This window comes from Pempheris klunzingeri, chromosome 24 (genome assembly GCF_042242105.1).
Source record: "Pempheris klunzingeri isolate RE-2024b chromosome 24, fPemKlu1.hap1, whole genome shotgun sequence".
In the NCBI taxonomy this organism is placed as follows: Eukaryota; Metazoa; Chordata; class Actinopteri; order Acropomatiformes; family Pempheridae; genus Pempheris; species Pempheris klunzingeri.
Genome location: NC_092035.1, coordinates 9,611,313 through 9,634,374, shown reverse-complemented (window position 1 = coordinate 9,634,374; position 23,062 = coordinate 9,611,313). Strand labels below are relative to the sequence as shown.

At 42.9% G+C, this 23,062-nt stretch overlaps 1 protein-coding gene across 2 annotated transcripts; it reads right to left on the bottom strand.

Moving 5' to 3' along the window:
- Window positions 1-14,036: 14,036 nt before the first annotated feature.
- Window positions 14,037-22,605, bottom strand: ndfip2 (Nedd4 family interacting protein 2). Of its 2 annotated transcripts, none has more exons than XM_070855454.1 (8): window positions 22,402-22,605; window positions 18,485-18,713; window positions 18,138-18,268; window positions 17,939-18,026; window positions 17,562-17,686; window positions 17,126-17,192; window positions 16,909-17,015; window positions 14,037-16,820 (listed from the first exon to the last, which is right to left on the bottom strand). In XM_070855454.1, the coding sequence occupies exons 1-7, from the start codon at window positions 22,426-22,428 to the stop codon at window positions 16,912-16,914; spliced, it is 771 nt and encodes a 256-aa protein (XP_070711555.1). In that variant the 5' UTR covers window positions 22,429-22,605; the 3' UTR covers window positions 14,037-16,820; window positions 16,909-16,911. The 2 variants fall into 2 exon arrangements, with proteins under 2 accessions (XP_070711555.1, XP_070711556.1); XM_070855455.1 differs by having other exon boundaries at window positions 18,150-18,268.
- Between the last annotated feature and the right edge of the window lie 457 nt (window positions 22,606-23,062).

Here is a 23,062-nt window from a genome sequence, read left to right as displayed (position 1 = left end):
TACTGGCTGTTGAGACAATACATGTACTAAACAATCAGCATTACACCAATTTGTAATTCACCTCCATAATATGTGGACAGATGTGTCTCTAAATCCCTGGTGGGCCTTGGCTGAGAATCACAGCTCTGTACAGACTGAGTGACTCACTCTACACTCATCACGTGTGATGAGCTGACAGTAAAGCTACAGTCTGTGACAGAAAGCTGACAAGGTGTCGTGTTTGAAATGTACATGTGTAATGGAAGTTCTCCTTTAGAGTTTTGGGAAAGCTAGGCTAATGAATCCAAAAGTCAAACCTAAATTTGCTCACTGGGGTCTATAGGTAGGTGACAGTGCTGTTCTATGCTATGCAATCTTATCGGACACTCACCTGGAATAACAAGAGTGAATGGCACCCCCTTGTCCTTGCTCAACCATTATTCATCCCACCATTATTTGCCTGTTGCAGCACAACATGCAAAAAGGCTCTGACAGATTCAGCAGAAGTCTTCCTGTCACGCTGTCAAACAGTGGTGAGGACTGCTGAGCGCTCATCGCTCAGACTAAACTCTGAGTTGCGAGTAAACCAACAAATTCATTTGAAATCAGCATATTTTCAAATCGAGAGACTGAACTGAAGATTTGTCTTCACACACAAAACGGAGGCATTTTCCAAACCCACTTCCTGTGCCGGGCCTTCACCTTCATGTTCTGCAGTCCCTCGAGGGTGCAGCACTGTCATTTCCTGGCCAGAGAGATGAGCGAGGGCAACCCTTCGCTGGTCTTAAAAGCAAACAGCAACCACAAAAGACTGCAGAGTGCTGCTCTACTAGAAAAAGCATCAAAGCTTTTTTTTAATCTAACATGTGACAGACCTGCACGACCGGACCAGTCATATGTAGTGGAGATACTGCAGGTCAGCCTTACCAAGCCTAGAGGCTTTCATGACACTCTGAAGATGAGACCATTAACAAGTGGAACAGGTCTTGCATTATATAGGATGCATAGCATCTTGAAGCTAGGGCCTAAAATCAGCATATCTCAGCCTCTGCAGCACTGATTTTTATATTGTAATAATATAAAACATGTCACTAATGAAAATGTAATTGAAATTGGCTGGTATGAACATTTTGTCTGATATGTTGATTAAAAAACAACGTTATTTAAGTGTGACTATGTTTACCCTAAGTTTCTATCCAGTAAGATCTCAGCTGCGAAATCAGTCCCGTCTGTCCATTAATGCTAAGCTAATATTTGCTGAGCTAATATTTGAATAACTGCATATCAAGATGTGTAATTAATGGCACATGCAATTCATAGCACAACAGACAATAACCAGTATTTTGCCATTGTCTTCATAATAGTAAGTAATAGTGACCTTTAGCCAAACAGGAATTTCAGGGTCTGTTCTTTATAGTGGGAGAATCTTTATAGTCTAATCTTATTTTTGTTGGCTTTCCCATAATCCCCTCTGTGCTAAAGAGGAAGTTACTTATCAAGGATCTGGTCAAGCAAAGCTTCATGTTACTGCCTCTTTAACCAACCCAATATCCTGTATGTGTGTGTGTGTGTGTGTGTGTGTGTGTGTGTGTGTGTGTGTGTGTGTGTGTGTGTGGATGTGTGTGTTTTCCATGTGTTTCTTGGAAGGAGGCAGACTACAGCTCCTGTGTGTTTAGACCCAAACAGACACACACGCCATCGTAGGCGCACTCGGGCGCATATTCACACAACCGTGCATACACACACACTCTCACACACACACACACACACACACACACACACACACACACACAGACACACATACACACACTCCCGGCACAAACAGACACACTGCTCTTTGAGGCCGCAGAGCGGGAGCAGCGAATGATCGCCGTAAAGTTTGCTGTTGCTATCGACAAAGCAGCCTCTGTTCTTCATTTTGTGCCCCCCCCCCCACCAACACCACAGTCACCCCCCTCCTCCCTAACCTCCCTCCCCCTTCCTCCCCCTCCCACACATTTCATGCCTTCTCCCTCCTATATGCCTCTCTTGCCTCTCTGTTCCCCCTGCCTCTCTCTTTTCTGTCTCTATGTCAACCCCCCACTCCCCCCCTCGCCAGGCTCCATCCTTTTCTCCCTCCGCTCTCTCGTCCCCTTCATTCAGCTCACTCCTCTCCCCTCTCTCCTCGCATTTCGGATGTAGGGCAGGGAAAAGGAAACAGCGCCAAGCTCTGTTTGACAGGGGGAGAGCAGGGGCTGAGACTGCGGCAAAGGGCCCATTTTCATGTGTGTGTGTGTGTGTGTGTGTGTGTGTCACTGCACGGTGACTAGAGTGAGGTGTCAAGGGGGAGCGTGGGTGAGGAAGATCGGCTTTCCTGATCAGTGTTGGGGTTGCAGGTGATGCCGCCGGGGACAGATGAAAATTTTGCCCTGATGATGGTGCTTGATGTTAAGTCTAGAAAATAAAACGGGTGGTATTCATCCTCTAGGGATCATGAATGTGTGCTTTTTTTATTCATCAGGGTTTGAATGAGCCTGTGTCTATCGTTAATTGGTAGCTAAGTGTTATTATTGGTATTGTTACAGTTGCTCTGTTAAAAACAGCTATTGGTGATGAACCTTCTCTTTTTGGGTCTATTTTTATTATTATTCTGTGTTGTTTGATTTTGCCCATAAAAGCCTCATTGAGTTAATGCCACAGTGCAGCAGCAGTGGAGTCTGTAGCCGTGTTTCTTTTTGTGATATGGAGCATAAATGGCAGATGTCAACTTTTGAGGTAATTCGTTCAGAATCGAAGAGAAAAATCCTTTTTTGGTACACTTTTTTACACCAAAGATTATACAAAAGATAAGTCCATTGTAGAAAGAAAAAGAGTTTGACTGCCCATTCATCTCTAAACAGCAGGCAATCAAATGAAGAAAGCAGCAGTCACGACTTGTGCTTTCAGCACCAAAAAGACATGTTTTTAATGTTTCTCCAGCAGCGTCAATAGGCCTTGAATCAAAAAGCTGTGTTCACCTGCATTTTTCAAATAAGGACAGTGTATGTTAAAGCAGACTAACTACAAAACTTTTAACAATGATATAGCCTGTAATGACATTTGGCTGGGAAGTATAGACGTAAACTAGCATTTTTCTTTTTTTTTTGACAAAAAAGGGAGGGAAGTGAGGGAGATAAAGACATAGGGTGAAGTCATCTAGCTAGATGCAGTAATTGATGGATCCGGGGGAAAACGGAGGATGAGCAGGGGGGAGACTGCAGGTCAGAATGTAAAGTTGGAATTAATTAGGGCCCATCGTGGGGCCAATGAATGGCTCATTGTTATCGTGGACAGACAGCGAGGAGGAACAATCTGGGCTTTGTGCTCCGGGTTCACCTCTCCGTCCTCCTCTTTCTCACTGAATGCATACATAGATGATAATGTTTCAGCATGCAACGGAAAGAGAATATTTACATCACTAAAACAAGATATGACGGTGCTACTAATCTTGGAAGGCGGCGGCAGATGGCTCGTGTTTATTCCAATGTTTTTGAACATTTTAACCTAAAGTTGAGCAGAAATAGCATCATCTACAAAAAGCAGTCATACAAAACATATTTATTAATGTGGCATTTATTATTTACACCTCATTGATAGCACAAATGCACATGCTTCATTTGTCTAGTAATGTATATGAGTTGGAGTGAAACTGAGGGCTCTGTTTGAACTCAGCAGAGGGGAGAATGGGACAGGCAGGTGGCTCTTATCTCTGGCAGACCTCAGTATGGGGACACTCGCTGCATTGTATTCTCCCTCTCTCTCTTTCTCACACAAACACACACACACTCTCTCACGAACACACTGGAGCGCAGGCCGGCTGGCTCGGCACCAACCATCTGCTGTGGAGGACAGGAGCCTTCCACTTTTCAGTGGTGATGTGTGGTGTCTGGCTGCTACTTGCCACCTCACCCCGCAGTCACAAGTTCAACACTTCATCATATAGAGCCACAAGTGGGTCAAACTCCAGCGCTAATTGCTTTGAATGTTGAGTACATCACTTTGTCTGCCTGCGAGGGTCTACTTAGTTTGCCTTTTATGTTGGAACTGAACTTTAAAGGAAATATTATAAATGCCTTTTCTGATGGTTTTTTGTTTAGCCAGACTCAGTTGGTGTTTGTCTGTTGGTCCGCCGCGTTGTTCCAGACTAAATTATCTGACAACTGATATATCAATTCAATTTTTTACAGACATTCCTGGTCCCCAGAGGATGAAGCTTATTGATTTTGATGATCCACTGACTTATCCTCTAGCGCAACCATGAAGTTGACATTTTTGCTTTTTATTGACAGGTCAAGTACTAAATAGACTGCCACAAAACATTCATGGTCCCCAGTGGATGAACCATAATGACTTTGGCGATCTATCATTATCACTATCATTATCAGGTGAAATTTTGGATTGCCCCCTAAACTTATTACATTTCCATCCGTTGCAGCTGTACTTTGTATTTAGTGCTAATAAGCAAATATTTGCATGCTAACAAGCTAAACCACGCTGATGAACATGGTGAACGTTCATTCTACCCTCTAGACAGAAACTCTTGTTACACTTGACAAGAGTAAACACTAATCTTAGGGCTATCATCCAAACAAATTGAAAAGATTTACCACTTTCCTAATTCTGATGCAACCAGGTCCAGATTTATTTTGTCTTGGCCTTAAAAGATTGGTCCTATTGACTCCAGTCCTGCATTCAATCTCAGACGTCTTCTAGTGGATTGGAGAGCATTTGCCAGTAAGTGCTGTTTATTCCTTCCCACCTAATGGGCATCTATGCATCAGAGAGACTGTTAGACAACCTCTCCTCCCCAATGACATCTTGATAAGTGGAAAATTGGGCCTGGAAATGGAGCTGGGGAAGGTTTACGGAGTCTCTCCACCCTGCATAATTGCAGCCTCGAAGCCGGCCGTAATTAATCTTTGAGAAAACTTGTCAAATTATTAATAGGGCCCTTAAGTGATGGCCATGAAAGGAGGCCACTGTTCGGAGACGGAGGAGAGGGAGCGAGAGCTTTTGGAGGGGCTGTTTACTGTGAAAATATGAAGAAGTCGCTCTCCAGGAGTTCCATGGCTCCACGTGTCAGGGCTCTCCACACATGAAGGAGTTAAAGGGAATGTAGGTCTCTCCGGAAACCAGAGAGCCCAGACTCCAAAGTTGAAATGTCATCAGGCATAAAGTGAGCTTGTCGGTAGACACTAAATGCAGGACATTTTTTGTCAACACATCAAACAGTCCAGTTTCTTTGGGAGAGAGATGTTCATGTTCAGATATACATAAGAATTCTTAACATCCTTGTTTTGCAGTGCGTAAGCTGCACTCTTCACCCTGCCTGCCTCTCACCCCACCCTGCCCTACTCCAGATGAACACAACAACCATTGTTTTCACCAACTGGTCACATCACACCATCCCATTCACGCTTTTGCATCTTTACAAGCCTCTCGGTGTAGCTGCGTGCGTACTGTACTCACACCTATGCATCAGTTTGTGGTTGCCCATATGTGCCACGCATCCACTATCATATGTCAATTATTTCCACCCTAAAGGGAAGCAAGACTAAGAGGCTACATGCTAGTGGCTGTGTGAACTGAATGCTAACATTAGTTGCTAAAAATGCTAGTAGGTATAATGTTTACCATGTTAATTGTCTTAGTTTAGGTTGTTAGCATGCTAAAATTTACCAATTAGTATTTAACACAAACATCTACAGCTGATGGTTGATTGGAATGTTATTAGTTTTGCAGGTATTTGGACAAAAATATTGGCCAGAAGATGATGATAGATTGTTAAAGCATAAAGTTACAATTCATCCTCTGGGTACCTTGAATGTGCAGGCTACAGACAGACGTTCCTGGAGCGTGGCTAAAAGCAAGAACACAGAGCTGTAAATACCATCATTTTTCATCTCACCAGTGATGGTAATATATGACTTTACGCCACATTGGCTTCGCATCAGATCATTTGTGGTTATTAAAACTTTGAAGCATCCACGTGTTGAGAATTAATTTTAGTTTTAACATGGAAACCAATCAGAAAGGAGCTGCTGCATGTCCCAGCCTTTCATAAGTGGAGTTGATTGTGTTAGTGTAAATGCAACTGAACAACTCGCACTACTGTCTGCTACAGTCGGCTGATAATACACTCTAGTCAATTTCATATCACTCTCCGTTGTTGTTAGCGTAGAAACTAATTACATGCTTGAGCACGGTTCTTCTGCTTTCATAAAGAAACAGAATGGGAGCAAAAGATTCAATGAGGGAAACAGACACACTGAAAATAAGAAACAAGATTTGATTTTATGTGATGTGTTAGGCCATAATCCTTATTGACAATTGTTCAAGCTTGGAACTCCAGAAGGACGTGCAGCTTCGGTCAATGCTGAGGGCAGAAAATTGCATTTCTTTTTAGATTTGCAAGAACAATTTGACAGCATTTCAGATTTTGTTCTTTAGTTCCATTACATTACTTTTTTCGGCATTGGGCTAATTTGTCAATCACAATCTTAGTTGGATTTTTGGGCAAATTAGATTTTCTGTATACTTGGTTGAGTTCTTTTCTTTTTAACCACTACTGATCATGCTAAATATCAGCTGATTTAGCTGATTTAACATATCCTCTCACTGCTGTTGGGAGCAAGACACAACCTGGACATTTACTCATATGTAATGTCTCAGATTACCTTGTATTCTCTATTTTGTTGTAATCTATCCACATCCATCTGCCGCCTGATCGCCTTCTGTACCCTGGGCAATGTGTCCTGTGTGTGTCATGTGACTTTTTACGGATTAATGACTGCTTGCCGTTGTGGCATATTATTCCTCAACTAGCAGAGCAGGTGGCATCCGCAGCAGAATGTCAATATTTGCTGACGTTGAGCTTGTACCAGTGTGTGCACGTGTGTGTATATTAGAAGTGCTGTTCCAGAAACAAAGTGCTGCATGGGAACAAGAGATAAATGGTGCAGAAGTCAAACAAGAGGGAAAAAACAGACAGGTTGTGTGTTTGGTGTTCAGTCTGGGTCTAAAAGTTCTCTAAGAGCAAAGAGATGTGGGTGACAAAATTTGGTGGGTGTAGGATATTTCTGAGGCTGTGCTGCTCCTTTGTTTAGGACATGGACAAGTTCCCATACGATGCTGTGCACACACCTCAACCACATAATAAGAGATAATTTAGCAATTAAGACAGGGACTTTTTATATTTATTTGTGTCGCTAAGGAAACTCTTTTTTTCGTCACTTTCTGAGTCTATTCTGGTACCAGATGGGTGTGGTTTGCCTCACAGGATTATACAACAAAAAGTTTAGACAATTCCAGGAAAGAGCTGAAGTAAACTGTCTTTTCCCTCAGAACTGTGCCAATGCAGGACAACCCACCCACGAAGAATTACCCCACACATATCACACATTTGGTTTGAGACTTTGGAGAGGTCTTCACATCCCATTGACAAATTTCCTTGTTCTTCTCAAGAAACAAGCTACAGGCCACATCTGACCTGGAGCATAATCCTCCCATGTTGTGGGGAATATCCTAAAAATCCTTGTGTGTGCATATGCGTGTGTTGTGTTGTGTGTGTGTGCAGTCCTGTGAAATGTCACAACTCCACGCTTGACATTTGACAACAGACAGGTATTTGTCTTGGAAGCCATTCCAAACGCATTCTTCCTGTATGTATATAAGATGCCCCAAGGCCTCGCTGTTTGTAGTGACTCCTGAATGAAGGAGGCGTGTGAGTACATGTGAACGCCAAAAGCGGAACACGCAGCTTTTCTGTTCTTCCGCAACACCGTGTTTCATGCCCACTTGAAAGCTGCGCTGCCTTGTGCCAAAGAGATTACACATTTCCTCACCTAGTGCCACGGGGTTAAGGAGCTTTGCTCTTGTGTGGGTGACTGCTGTTGTGAGGGAGTGGATAGTTCAGCAAGTGTAACACACACACTACTATTTATAAAATGACAATGGCTCTTTGTCTTTTTCGGAAGTGTGGCTGAAATGATTTATTCTACATACATTTACAGAGACATTAAGGACATAATTAGGAGAAACAGTCTTTAAAGGAATAGTTCAACATTTAGATAAGATCAGTAGCACTCATATCATATCTGTTAGATATGAAGATGGAGGCAGGGGAGAGTTAGCTTAGCTTAGCATTAACTTGACTTGACTCAGATATACTAATTTGTGAGGTTTAGAGGCACTGGTTGGCAGATTCTCTTCCACCTTCCAGTTCTCATGTCATAGCAGACACTTCTCCTTATAGAAGTAATTTGAATTATGAAACTGGGGAAGGGAATCGCGGCTTTCTCAGTTTTCACAACACATGATGTTAATTCTGTGGTTTTACTTCTTGTTAAACATCTTTTTGGCACATTCTCATGCATAATTGCTTCAGAATATAGTTTTTTTTGTACTACTGCAAATGCAGCAACGCATGGTAAAATGATATACACATAACATGTGATTCAGTGGTCTATATTTATGTGTTTAATTTGCATGATGTAATCTGAAGCATGATTGGATAGTTCTTAGACCATGGCATTTTGTTTCCAGGAAGATATTGGGCTAAGTCACCAAGAAACTTTTCTAGCATGTAGCGCTACTTAAAAAAACACTTTTTAACAGTTTTTGGAGGTGCAGATTAAACAAACAATATATAACATGTTAATCAATAAAATTTAGACGTGCAGTTTCCAATCTTTCTGCTGCTAAGCTAAGCTAATCGACTCCCCATGCTATTTTCCAGTACGTCAAAGAAAAACATTGGACCAACAATTTTGCCCCAAATGATGCTATGGAGTAAATTGTTGACTGATCTGATCTGATATTGTCTTTTTTAACCCTAACCCTAAATCTTCTGGCTAAGACAAGCTGCTGGCTATCAGCAGAGACACCCATACACCAGAAAGCTGCAGGGTGAGCACAGTGAAGTGCACACACTTCACCAGTCAGTTTCAAGCACACACACTTGGCAGTAGCCAGGCAGCCGAGACCCTCAGATATGCTGTTGACAGAGATTATCAGCACAGTTGTGTGGCTCTGGCTGGTTCTCTGCATGTGACGGAGTTTACTTTGGGCCCTGACGAGGCTCCACCTGGTATGAAAGAGGCCGAGAGACTTCCAGATAGAGAGAAAGGAAAGATGAAGAGAATGAGTTCAGAGACAGGAGAGGGCCTCATAAAGGGAAACATTTGCAAACCGGAAGGGAGTTATGTAAATGGGTCAGTCATTAAGGCCTTCTAAAAGAGAGGAGGCCAGATTGGGGCCAGGGGCAGGCGGGTAGGCAAGTAGGGAACATAAACCCATTATGTGAATAGGCTTCTCTGTTCGACGTAAGCTCCTCTTTCTCTTCCTTTAAGGCTGAGATTTTGGTTTCAGGATACAGTCATCACTAAAAGGCTAATATCAGCAATAGGTGCACACTGCTCAGAATATCTTCAGGCACTCATTATAGTATTTACTGCAGAAATGAGGCTTTTACTTGGCTCGTCCTTTGGGTGCAGCTTCCCCCGGTGGACACTGATTGTTATTCAGTGTGTTAATGTGGTTTTCGGCTCCATCAATACCGCAAGCCTTCATAGCTAATTCAGAAAACTGACACAGAAGAAATCTGAAGTGTTTTTGGCGTTCTTTCTCCTTGGTGACACTAGTCAAAATCATGACAACTGTGTAAAACTGTGTAAGACAGACAGAAATCCACTTCTAAAATGCACGTAAATAATAATAGAACAATATGACTTATGTGAGGAAACAAATTAGGGTCTATAAAGTGTCTTGGCTTCTGTTAATGATTAAAGTAATACTTCCCTGAGCCACATCATGAAGATTTGCATTCTGTTGGACAATTTATTTATAGCCTTTCAGTCTACAGAACCAGAACACACACACATTGGCAGTATAGAAACCCCCCAAAGCCTCAGTGGAAAAGAGAAAAATGTATAATTAAAGAACATATAACACAAACACAACACCGTGTGTGTGTGTGGGAGCTGTCAGTGACTCATCAGGTGTTGAAATGATGGTAAAATAAATGATCAATTAGAGGAGGCTTTAAGGTGGGATTAGCTTGTGACTAACCAATCAGAGGCGAGCCTCGTGGACTGGATGTCACTTCCTTCACCTAAAAAACCAAGATGGTGGCGACCATCAAACCAAGGTGGCCGAGCCAATAAGCCAGACTCGAAGCTTCAAAACGACAGGTAGGAAACCAACGGGTGACATCGTGGCAGCTACATCCACATCTCACGTACAGAGGCAAAAATTCCTGTTTCAGTTTACGGTCTTGCTTTTAGATGTTTGTTTCAAGCACAAACACAACAATCCAACAGAAGGAGACACAGCCACTGCTTTAGGATGTTGAAACTAATGTTAAGTCACTACACTGCACCACTGTTTGATAAAAGAAAACAGCCCATGATAGACAGTACATATGTGTGCATATATATGTTTGTGGCATTGCAAGCAGCTGCTACAGACTCAGTTCTGGCAGCTGGAACATACTGTAGCTGTCAGCGATATGAAAAAGAAAGGAGGCAGAGCGGAACAACTTCCTGCGTCTAAGTTGATCAAACTTTATTATTGATTACATTACTGGTGCCCACTTTGACGAAACTGCCAAAAGATGTCACTCATCACCTCATCACCCTGAGGTGCAGGGGCCGATGGGTTGAATTGGAGCGGGATCCCTGATTTATTTCTGATCCTCTAGAAAGCGTGAAGCTCACAGGAACCTCATAGTGCTCTTACTGCAGGACACGTTACCTGTAACGTCTCCACACAAGCCAAACCTCTGTGGTTTTATTTAACCTTAGGTGAGGAGAGCGTGTGCAACTGGTGCCTCCTTGTGGTAAAAGGAGCAATGGCAATATTCTCAAGCTGCAAGCACTGAACATAATAACCCATGTATCACAATCGACATGTCTGTATGCACCGTACTAGCCTCAGAATAAAAGTTTAAGGTGTCAGGAATATGGCAATTATCAGACAATTTGTTAATCCAACAAAGAATTTAAGATGAGGAGTTGCCTTTGTAGGGAACAGAGTGCTGAATGACAGTAGCTTGAAGTGGTTTATAGTCAACTGTTTGAGCTGAAAAATCACTTTCCAAATATTTTACATATAACTCATCCGTGTTCCCCAGAGGATGAATCCCAATGACTTTGGTGATTGACTGACTTTTCAGAAAGTTTTCACTTATCAACTTTTGCACAGTAGTTCATGGTTCCCAGATGATGTATCCTAATTGACCATTTTGGCCAAATGCCAACCAAGCCTCCACCACTGACGATATTAGCATCTAGCTAAAGCATTGCAGCTGGAAAGTCTGGCTTACATACAACTCGCTATTTTAATTAAAATAATCAAAAGCACTGGCAGCTTTTCAGTGAAAAGACATTGTGGAGAATAATAACGCAGGATTTAATCGATGGTAAATTGAGAAGCCTGTATGAATTCAGACATATTCAGCAAGTTTTGACTTCAATTTTGAGCTGATGAAAGAGCTGCTGCTCTCTCCAGGCCTGGGTGTAGAAACTTTTCATCGTCAATCAATCAATCAATCAATCTTTATTTATATAGCGCCAATTCACCACAGCGTTATCTCAAGACTCTTTCCATAAAGAGCAGGTCTACACCAAACTCTTTAATTAGAGAGAGACCCAACGATTCAGGAATTCAAAATTAAGGATTCAAGAATTCCCACATGAGCAGCATCAGATATTATATTGAGCAACAGTGGAGGAAGAACTCCCCTTTAACGGGAAGAAACCTGGAACAGACCCAGGCTCAATGTGGGCGGCTTCTGTAGGGGTCTGTGTTGGGTGGAGGTTGGACAGAGAGACAGAGAGAGAGAGAGAGAGAGGGAGAGAGAGACAACACAAACAGCAACCAACATACTAGCAGTGACTATAGCACTAACAATAGGAATGTGACTAACAGATTAGCAGTATGATATTATTGAAAAACATGACGAGTGGCCGTGCAACCTTAATCATATAGTTCCCACATACTAATCTGTTGTGGGGGCTTTTTAGTTTTGAAGAAAGTTTCCACTTTGGCTTTAACGTGTCTGTTTTCTGAGTTTATTTTGCACTGCGGCCTAAATGTTATTCTGAGCACAGTGTGTCTGGTTCAGTCCTGAGCTGATAGTGAGCCACTTAATGACTTAACCACTCATTTTTCTGTCCCCTTATCAGTGGCATCTTCTCACATGAAAACTGAGCTTTTAGATGTTAACATGGGCAGCTGTGCAGGGAGACAGGGCCTAGTTAATAGCCCGAGGCGCTGGGGTGTGACGACACATTGATCTAGCAGAGAGCAAAAGAAGCACTCTCAGAGCAGCGCTAAAGAGCCTCTGGCTTATATTTATCAAGCCTCTCTGAGCGGGCCTGCCGAGCTGGGATCAGCGGTTGGGTCACACCACCATTTACACTTTAATAAAAGTACAAGAGTAAAATGGATCACAAATCATCATTGTGGCATAGCTGACTTCTAGAGAGACTAGACCATAAAGATAAGATGTCAGCCCATCAATGGAACATGGGCTATTTGATGAAATGGTGGTGTTCAATCAATATTTTACAATACTTTGATGATTCAACTTAAATTTGATGAAACGGTGCCGCACTCCCTGGTCTTTGCCCATAAACTCATGAAACACAAAAAACAAAAAAAAGCAACTTCTCTTTTTATCTCAGCTAAGTAATCACAGATCTTTTTAGGTAAGAAAGAGGATATAAATGACCAGTGTGTGTTTTAAACTGTAAATAGTAGCAACAAACACACTCATAAAGGACATGGCTGAGTTGGAGTGAGACACTGATAAGAGCCTCGACCCAAATAAGAAGGCGTGCTGAGCTGCTCATGGAACGACCACAGCAGAATCCTACCAGCTGCATTTAGCTCCATCTAGTGGGAAAGATGTAGCAATGTAGCCACAAGTAACTTCATCAGTGTTTAAATGGTGTATGGTGGAGATCTAGTGGACCAACGCCAAAGGTTTTTCATTAAACACCAAAAATATGTAATAATAGCACCTAGGTTTAAAAATACCACAGTGTTTCTTGCCTGTAACAATGCTGTGTTGGCTCAGTCTCATTAGAGCTGTTTCCTGCAGCTGTTTCCAGCTAAAAAGCCCAGCACCTACCAATGACTGTCTAAAAAAGGCTCTTGCAATAATCTATGGTAAATAAAAGTATATACTGTATTACTCGTATTTCTCCAATCAGGGCAATTTGAGTGGTCTTGACTGGACAAGACATGGGTTCCAAATACATTGAGATTAAATGGTGAAGTTTTGCAGATGATTTGGTGTTGTACGTGGCAGCACCTGTTCAGAAGTGCTTGTGGTCCGATGACAAGGATTTGTAGTGTTTAATGCAAAAATAGGGAAGTCCAAGGTAGGCTCCTAAAGTCAGTAGGTCTTGTCAGGGTGTTTAACATGATGAAATTAGCAAAAAGAAAGGTGGCATAGATATATATTGTTAAAATAGAACAAGTTTGAGAATTGGCCCTTGTGGGACTCCATAGCTTGTAATTACCAGACTTTTGGACACCATCTTTGAGGTGTTTTTATGCATTCAGTCATGACAAATGACATTTAGTAGACACAGCTTGGGCACTGCAGGGCTTTTCTTTGCTTGAAGTGGCACAGGTCTTAATAAAGTGTGCCCAAATGCCACAAAGATGGTGCACACGGTTTGAGTCTCAGGACATTTGTTGCCTCAAGTAGTTGTCATTTGATGGCTCTATTTCCAGGTCACCTCTTCTTTATCGATCTGTGAAGTTGAGCCCAGGGGAGATGATGCAGGTGGAGCTGTCTGAAGGACAGTTGCAGACTGAGAGTGTGGCAGCAGGGAGAGAGTCAGTACTGTGCATGTCTCAGACTTAAACGTGGACGCCCATCCATCAGAAATACCGCCGTGCTTGAGTTAAAAAAAAACAAGGAAAATCTTTCCTGTGAAGTCTTTCCTGTCTTTTACCTGTAATAAACACTGACAGTTCAGGCTTTAAGTGCAAAACAGTTTTAAAAAACAGAATCCAGCACAAAATTTAACTGGCAGGCTTTTGAACTTTATTGGCATTTTTTGCAAGACATAATCTGTCAATTAAATTCCAGTTACAATAAATGCATAACAACTGTTTCAGAAGATGTTACGAGGATTATTTTGGACAAAATAAAAGTATGGCTGCCGTCTTATTTTTTCTTCATTTATGTACAAACAAAGAAATGTAAGTGTTCTGGATTTAGCCTAGTGTTAGCCCACTCGTTGAGGTGGATAGAATCATGCAGCAGAGCTTTAATTGGTTGAAAGATGTTGATATTGCTGAAAGAGGCTTTAGTGGAATATGACCCGAGTCACAAAAGAAAAGCATTAAAAAGAACAAAAAAAAAACAGTCCGGCAATATTTAAGCTGTCACAGTTTAGGCTAAAAGCAAAGAAAGAAGACACACAATAACAATATTATCATTCTGAAAAATAAGTGCAAAAGGCAAATTTTCCATTTGGGATGATTAAGAATTCCAGTTAAAAACTCTGAGATAACTTGGCTAGGATAACTTGTTTTTTCTCTTCTCCGCCCACCACTCCAAGTCAAGATTCACAAATCATACTGTACAGAAGTTCTTCAAAGTGCAAATATCATGAATTGGCATAAGCTGGTATATACATTTCATTCTCTAGATGACAGAAAGAATCAAAGAGTGTGTTTCTTTGTCCAGGCGGGCTCCGCTTTCATGGCGCCGTGTGCCCACACTGTTCTCATCTCGTGTCGTTTACCGCGACATAAAAAGGTGTTTCCTCCACGCGGGGGCCGGCGTTCCGACGGGAGCTGTGTTACACCGCTCCACAAAGGGAAGAAAAAGGAGGAAAAAATCTGAATCTAATCTAAAGAGAAAATCCCAGAGAGATCCGTGTGTCGGCTTTCTCTGAATCATGCACAACATGCAGAACCAGTCACATTTTCATTGGTTTTATTGCATTGCGTTCTCCTCCAATTTACTAGGAATTCAAATTATTTTGTTGGCAAGTGTGTACAGTACACACACACACACACACACACACACATACGCACGCACGCACACACAACGTACTTTTTTCTGTGCAGCTTGCCTAACAAGCACCTCACCTTTATCTAAAATGAACTCTGGACTGAACCTGACCTCAGTGCTGACACACGACTAACGCAGGTCGATACAAAGAGGAAATTGCATACGACTCTTTGACTCCAAAGAGTTTTTACTCAAGCCTGGCACGTGACAGTCACCTGCACCCTATTTAAAATGCTAATGATGATTTCCACTCCCACAGCACCGAGGCAGGAGACCCGTGCGAGGCTGGCCTCCCACGTCGGGGCTGCGGGCTGCCGCTGCAAGGCCTGAAAACACGGATTCATCCTGGGAGCCTCCTCAGTAGGTTACGAATGCTACTACGCCAGACGTGTTTGGCAATCAGCGTGGAGATGGAGAAGAATGGAGGCAGGCATATGGCGTTTTAGAGGTGAGTGAGGAGCCAAGCCCCACAAAGGTGACAGGTTTTTTTTTCTTGTACTGTAAAATATAATGAACAGGTTGGTTTTGGTGGTTAGGCAGGTGTACTTGAACCTTTCTTTTCATTTTTCTTTGATTCAAACAGAAAACGCCCACCAGTGCATCAGCTCATGTCTTTTAAGAATGTCATGGCGGATGTGACTACTAGCTAGCTACTATTAAAAGGCAAAGAAGGGGGGGGGGGCTGTTTCTCGTTTGGTAAATGTGCATTTTCCTGTCCAGCCCTTTCCTTCATCTGAACTATTCTTGTCAATGCTTCTGTCTGGTGGCTCAGATATAGAAATATCCTCCTGTTTCAGCTAGTTCACCCACAGTTGTCTCAAAACAGTTTCTGTATTTTCTTGTCCCGTGTCACATTTTGTCAGGTCACGGTAAAGCAAAAAGGAAATAAGCTGTTTGGTTTAAATATCTCAAAGCGCCCTTAAGATGATTTTGCCTCGTCACATCTAATATTCTATATTTTAGGGGTGGAGAGGCTCGGGTAAAGCACAGCGACTTGGGTGATGTTAATGAGGACTAAAATGCTACATCTTAACGTAAGACTTTACTGGACACACCCTGAACTTAAAAAAGCGGAATGGCCGACAGGATATATCGTGACTTGCAACAGGTGGGAGGGAGACGTGAGGAACAGGCCGCGCCCAGTTTCAAATCCTCACTTGATCTTTGTCGCAAAAAGCGTGAGGAATCTGAACGCCAAAGGCTCAGAGCGGGTTCCCACTTCCTGCACGGTTTCTACTTTAAAACGTCACAGGCGCGGCCGTTTTCTCATCAAATCACCAGCTGATGAGCAGCATCGCAGCTACAGTAATGCTTGCACACCTTTCCTACATTTTTAAGACATTGTTTCGTTGAAATTGTTTTCATTGTGCTTTTAATTAGTGTCCCTGCAACTCTTAACACATTGGATATCATTTTAGAACCGAGTGTTGGGTGAATCTGCCTCTGGTGCTTCAGGTGCTGTGTCTGAAAAGCACTCCTACTCGCGGGAGACACGGCACACACGCAGGACTGGCTTTTCTGCATGCTCCTGGAGCAGCGAAGGGCTTTGAATCAAAGGAAAAGGAAAACAGAGCTGATCATCAAAGGCTTGTTTTTCGGCTCGCTTCAGGAGCACAGGCTTCAGAGTGGGCGCTGCGATAATGAGACTGGTAACACGTTCTCCCTACTTCTTTCCTTCATTCCTTCCCCGTCTCCTCTCTTCACTGCAAGGCTCCTCGGTCAGGTCATTCGAGGGGGAGGGAAGGAACTTCACGTTGGAAAGGAATGGTGATGGCGCGGAAACCTGCGAGAATGAGAAGAAAAAAAAATCAGCAGGGCAAGCAAAAATATAGTCTGTTTTTTGGGGATTTTCAGAAGAGAGCTTCTTTTACCTTTTAATAGAGGAAGAAGAGGCGCGTTCTGTGAGAGGTGGCCATGTTCTCTGACATGTTGCGGACTTTCAGGTAGTTCACGAAACCCCTGAAGAAGAGCAGGAGGCCTGTGGAGGGAGGGGGAGGGAGGGGGAGGGAGGGAGAGGGTTCACTTCACATCGGCGCTCTCTGCCTGAGGGTCGGGGGAAATGACGTGAGGCGAATGGCGCGTACTTACCGAGCAACAGGAAGATCCACCAGAGCCAGTACTGGCCGTTAAAGTAGCCGGTGAAGTAGTCGGAGAACTGCATGCAGAGGAAAAGACATCCATCACTCAGTTATATGAAGCAGTTAAGAAACTGGAGGAAAAATATTTTGAATCCTCTACTCAGGCTGTTCTGAATAACACTTTAAAGCACTGGTCTGAGCATAAGATGTCCTTGATTTAAAAAAAGGTCATAACTTTTTCAGCTTGCTGCCGTAAAACTGGTGCGTATAGTATTTCTATAAGAGATCTTTAATATCATGAGCATGTAAATGTCTATAGCCGCACTAACCTCCAGACAAAGACTTGAAAGACTATTTGTCTTATATTGAGGACGATATGGGAACTAACAGGCTGCATTAACTGGGTCAAAAGTGAAGCCTGGCTGCTGTTAAAACCGTGTACACACCCTGACAATAAGAATCCACTTGATGAGGGAAAGGCCGAAGCCGCAGATGGCTCCGTAGCGCCCTGCGATGGTATTGGTCAGACAGAAGGACAGGCAGAAGCCGATCCAGTTGAAGAGGAAGGCCACTAGAGGGACGGATGGGACATATTTGGTCAGTTTGCTTTACAACAGCAAAAAAAAAAAAAAATAGGCAAGAACAGTTCTGATATATTCAGGAAACCTATTTAGCCTTTAAGTAGATGTATGACATTTTAGCATCATTTTATTTTGAAAAAAAGCTGTGAACATTTGGTGAAAGATGGTGAAGCAAATATTGGTTCCAGCTCGCTCATATTTCATATCATAAGCAGTAAAACGTTAGCGTGAGACAGACTTACTGAAAAAGGCCAACATGAAGATTCCATCGTTCCCAACTCGAAGCTGATCAGCGTCACTGAAATCATCTCTGGGAGGGAATTCATCATCCTAGCATGCACATACACACACAACACATGTAGCTGTAGCAGAAGTTTGGTTAAAACACACAGATGAGTTGCAGGGCAGGGAGGAGAGGAGTGTGTGAGCGCTCGTCCTCACCCTTGGCATCACCTCCACAGTGGAGGCAGCCATGGCGGCCGCTTTGGCCTTCTCTGCTTCGTCATATGTGGGCAGCGAGGTGGCGACGCTGTAGGGCGGAGGCACTGGGAAGTCGCCTCGGAAACTAGTCTCTGTGGGGACAGCGGGGAAGGAGAGGACTCGCTTATAAAGGGACGTAGCATCCAACTAAGTAGCTGCCAATGATGGTAACGCTGCCATGGAAATCAACACTGACTCATAACACAAAACTGCTGCTGCTATTTTAGGGAGCATGAAACCACACTTCGGAAAAATAAAGTCGCTGCTAAGAAAATGTATATTTAAAGGGACCGTTAGATAAGACGTACCCGGTGCTGCGGCGGTTGCTCCCAGGTCGATAGAGGCGTAAGGGGGTGGAGGTGCCTCGGCTTCCCCCTGAGTCCTTGACCCCGACGCCTCCCCTGCTTCCTGGGCGGGCGCGGGGCCGGCGGGGACCTGGCTCTGGTCCTGGCTGGACGTGCCAGCCTGGGCTGTGGCAGAAGTGCACGGCTGCTCCTCACTGGTTGAGGCCTCCGAAGAGTCGTCCTCATTGTGCAACTGGAGGAGAGGATGAGGGGGATGGGAGGGAGGGGGTGTTAGAAGAACCGGCACAAGCAGATCAGCTGATCACTCAGCCAAAAAGTGTGGCTGCTCGAGGGGATCGAACTGTTCCAAGTGTCTAAAACTGGCATCAATCTCGTACTTTCCGCTAGGCGTAATGGACGGCTTTCTGAAGCTGAGAAAATCCAACTATGCAAAACAAGACCACAAACTCAGAACCCCACTTTAGACGAGACATCAGGCTGTGAGAGAGAAGCCACTTCTTGACTAAAGTGCAAACAACCAGCAAAGTAAAAGAGGACAGCAGCAGTGGGAAGGCTGGTATTCATTAGCTGCATTTGGAGGATTTCAGCTAAGTATTTTATGGTCAGACGTCAGGAGTGTTTTCTGAGCAGGACCAACCTTTGGTAGCTGTTATGTAACTCGATGAACTTTGCACAATCTGCTTTTGTTTGTCAGCCCAAAATGTGTTGAGGCAGAATTTGTGTTGCTTTATTTCTATTGATATTTTCAAGCTGAAGGAGTGGGTTGACATGGGCGAGTAGTACAGGATTAACTTTCAATGCCAATAGGTATGTAATGTCTTACTCATGGTGTTACAGGCACATGTAGCCAACAGTTTGTGGTCCATTTTGTTCCAGATGAAGGTCAAAACAGTTTATTTCATTAAACATTTGCAGACACTTCTTGCTATCTGCCAAAAGTATTTAAAAAACATATTCATTGTGTGTCATAAGTTTATCTGGGACTTGACCCAGATGCAGTGTAGCACAATAACAATCAACTCCTATTGGAAATATTTTCATTTTCCCATCATCTTCAGCAAAACAATTAAAAGGACAAGCACAGAGAGCACATTTTTGTGCCGCTTTGATCAGTGTGAAGAGGAAATGAGATCAGCAGGCCGATGATGACGTCAATCAATGTGTCAGTCTTCCTGCAATATATATTCCTGCTTTATTTGTCTTAATATGCATTTCTAAAGATACACTCTTTGAAGATGTTCATATCAAATCCCATTTTTACAATCATGGCTATTTGTGGTCTGCATTTTTTCTGCAATAGCCATTTAACCCATTTACCTCTCTATCTAGCCATTTTTATTGTTAGTAGTGGGGTCTGCCATCCCTGCATTAGATTCAGATTGCCTACCAAAGCATGAAGGATGGAAACCATCTGCATTTTATGTCATCGATAGCAGCCTCACTGTTTGTAGAGCTGTATTAATTCACAGCTGATGCAAGCGGAGCATTTCACAGCTGTTTGGTTGTGTGTGTACTGGAATAACATTACTTCCAGTGTAAGTATGTCTGCTCGCAGGGTAAGACCTACACCTTTTGCCCTCTGCAGAATGTTTGACACTGTAAGCAGTCAGCGCACAGAGCGACATGGCCACCTCAACAGAGCAAGCTGAAAGTGATACACATGAAATCAGTTAATGAGTGCCCCTCTACAGCTGAGAGAGTCAGTTACAGGCTTAAGTACATTAATTTTTGTCGGACCAAAGAGCCAAACGCCTTCTGAAATTTCAGAGGGGCGATGGGAACATGATGGCTACAGAACGGCTGGTGGGAAATCTGGGTTAGCCAAGTGAGGAAATCTGGGTCCGCACCTTCTCTGCAACTCACTTCAAAGTGCCCTTGAGCCCTTAACTTAAACCCAGACGGCTCCAGGCCTCAACAATTCATTGAGCTCTACAATAACTATAAAGCCAATACAGACCTTGACCAAACAGGACTTTTTTAGGTTTCTTAAACCTATAGTATCAGGTCAGAAATCAGCAGCACATGGTTTTATGGTTTAGTCCCTGGCACTAATGCTACATTACCTTGTAGCAGCCGATAACAACCACAGTCATGTGTACTGCCAACAAAAGCTGTGTCAGTGTGGCTGAGCGGGTTCAACTCGTCCACAGCTGTACAACACATTCTGAACAGCGCAAGAGGAGGAGATAATTGACGGCTGTTGAAATCGTTTTCTGCAACAGAGGCATAAAAAATGGCAGACACAACATCCAGGTTAGGGTGAGTCGGTACGCGTCGTAACATTGTGAGCCTTCTGCTTCTAACATTTTCCGTCAAATACCTTGAGTGAGGTCGCAGCTTGAAACATTGGGCAAGTATCTGGAGAGCTGATGTGGCGCTTCGTTTCTTCGTTTTTCAAGTTTTGAACTTCTGAATTTCTTTTTTCTTTATTTCCATGATGTTTATGATTCTAATTTTTAACATGGATGTGTCCAGAGGGAAATTTGCCAACTCAGAAGTAATGGGAAACACCCTTTGTAATGTCATCAGACTGATGAGTATAATGACTAATAACTAAGATCACAGAAGACAAGTGGCCATTTTTAAATAGAAATGTAATCAGAATCAAAAGGAAATGTTTCATGTTCGCTCCCACGCAGATCAACTGCTCAGATTAAAACCCCAGAATTGGAGGCACCTTGTAAAACTCCACCAAGCACACGAGTGAATGAGTGGCTGACGACTGGCTCGGAATCAAGGACAAAGCATAACGCACCCCCGCTCACAGGCGGTTACATAAGATCTTAACAACATAGCCACAAGCCTCCTCGTGTGTCCAAATATACCCAGAGCCCATGCAGGCCCGCTCAGAGCAGCAGCGGCCCGCACTTTCTCCAGCCTATGTGTATTATTTAGAGGAGAAAGACAGAGCTAGAGGGCAAAATGTGGGAGGGTTGATGAAGATGAAGCTGTCTACAAAACCACAACATCAGATAACGTCTATCAGTTGATGATCCTTGAGAATCTATTATCCAGAGGTTTTATTACTGTGTGTCGGACAAAACCTTTGCACTTTGTTTGGGGTTGAAAAGTTAGAGCACAACAGTGATTTGCTTTGGCTCATACTGAATCCAGTGGGATTATCACTGGCGTGGCCAGAACCACAGGCACCAGAGCACAAAGCAGACTTTATCTCAAAGAGGCCATGACAGTTTTCCAACATCTCTCAGCCACTGTTGTTACTCTGAAGCCTGGTAGCACATTCAGAACATTTACCTCCACATGTTTCATGCAGGTTAATGTTCTAAATATAAGCCTTGAAGATGTTGTTATAAATGTAGTTACTTAGTTATTACTGATTGTCCTCGCATGACTCTACCCAGCCCTCTCGACTTGAATACTAAACTGGGGTGTGGGCTCATTTTTGGCCTTTTTTTTTTTTTTTTTATAAAAAAAAGTCCCTTTAGCCACAGTCAATTTTAGCAAGCTAATGCACCTCCATGCTAATACTTAAGTTGTTATCGCTGTTAGCTTATCAACAGCCGTGTAACTCCACATAGGTTTTCATTATTATCAAGTAAATACACCTAAAATAAATAGTGTTAAGTGTGGAGGGCGTCTGATTAGGATGTCATCTTTCCAGGCCTACGATTTTAATCCTGACTGGCGAGCTAACGTTAGCGATGCGGAAGTGCTTGATGCGAGTCTAACTAGCTGTCAAAACAGCACGATTAGAGGAAATAAATAACATTTGCCACAAACAGCAGAGATAACTACTGAGGAGAGAATCACCAGGTGTAGCTTCCGTGTCTAGGTGACATGACTCCTAACTAAAGAGTAGCAGTTAGTGGTAAAAATTGAGCAATGCGTTCATTTGAGCAAGGCCCCGTTTCCTGTGACAGGCAGGCCGACGGTGTTTTGATCTCATCGGTCAAACTCACCACTTGGTATCTGCTTGCTGGGTCCATCCCGACGGCGAGCGGGCCAGCCGAGAAAACAAGACGGAAAATCTAACTAGTAGTTAGTCCTGGCCGTGTGTTACAGACGGGACGCACTTCTGTCAAACAATGCTGAATAACTGGATAGAGAGTGATGAAAGAAATGGCTGCACTCTGCGGAGCGCTTAGAAAAACACCGTTGTTGGGAAACGTTGACCAACAGCGTCAAGCTCCTGACACTTCCGGCCATGTGTTTCAAAATAAAATGTATTGAAAACGATGCGTCAGGTAACGGAGGAATACCGATTAGGATTAAGTAGATAACTCGAGCCTCAGGGGCTCTGCCTGAAAATGTTACCCAAGTAAAGAAACACAAGTAATATCAGAAAACCGTTACAACACCATTCTCAACAATACAAATACTACATTTAGTAAAAAAATTATACAAAATATATAAAATTATATAATTATTAAATATTTTATATATAAAATGAAAATATATATAGGAAACAAACAAGTTAAAAAAAATATTACAAAAGTTCTAATAGTGTAGAAGTTAGAAGACATTAGTGAAGTGTAATGCAGGCATTACTTGATTATAAACAATTATAATTGGAAAATTTTGATGTAATGTCATTGTGTGCATTTTTGAGTGTATTTTTAG

Coding starts and splice junctions, on each gene's coding strand:
- ndfip2 (XM_070855454.1), bottom strand. CDS start 22,428: ATGGACCCAGCAAGCAGATACCAAGTG. Junction 17,687..17,938: donor CTTCATGTTGGCCTTTTTCA/GTAAGTCTGTCT, acceptor CCGTCCCTCTAG/TGGCCTTCCTCTTCAACTGG. Junction 17,193..17,561: donor AGTGGATTCTTATTGTCAGG/GTGTGTACACGG, acceptor CTCTGCATGCAG/TTCTCCGACTACTTCACCGG.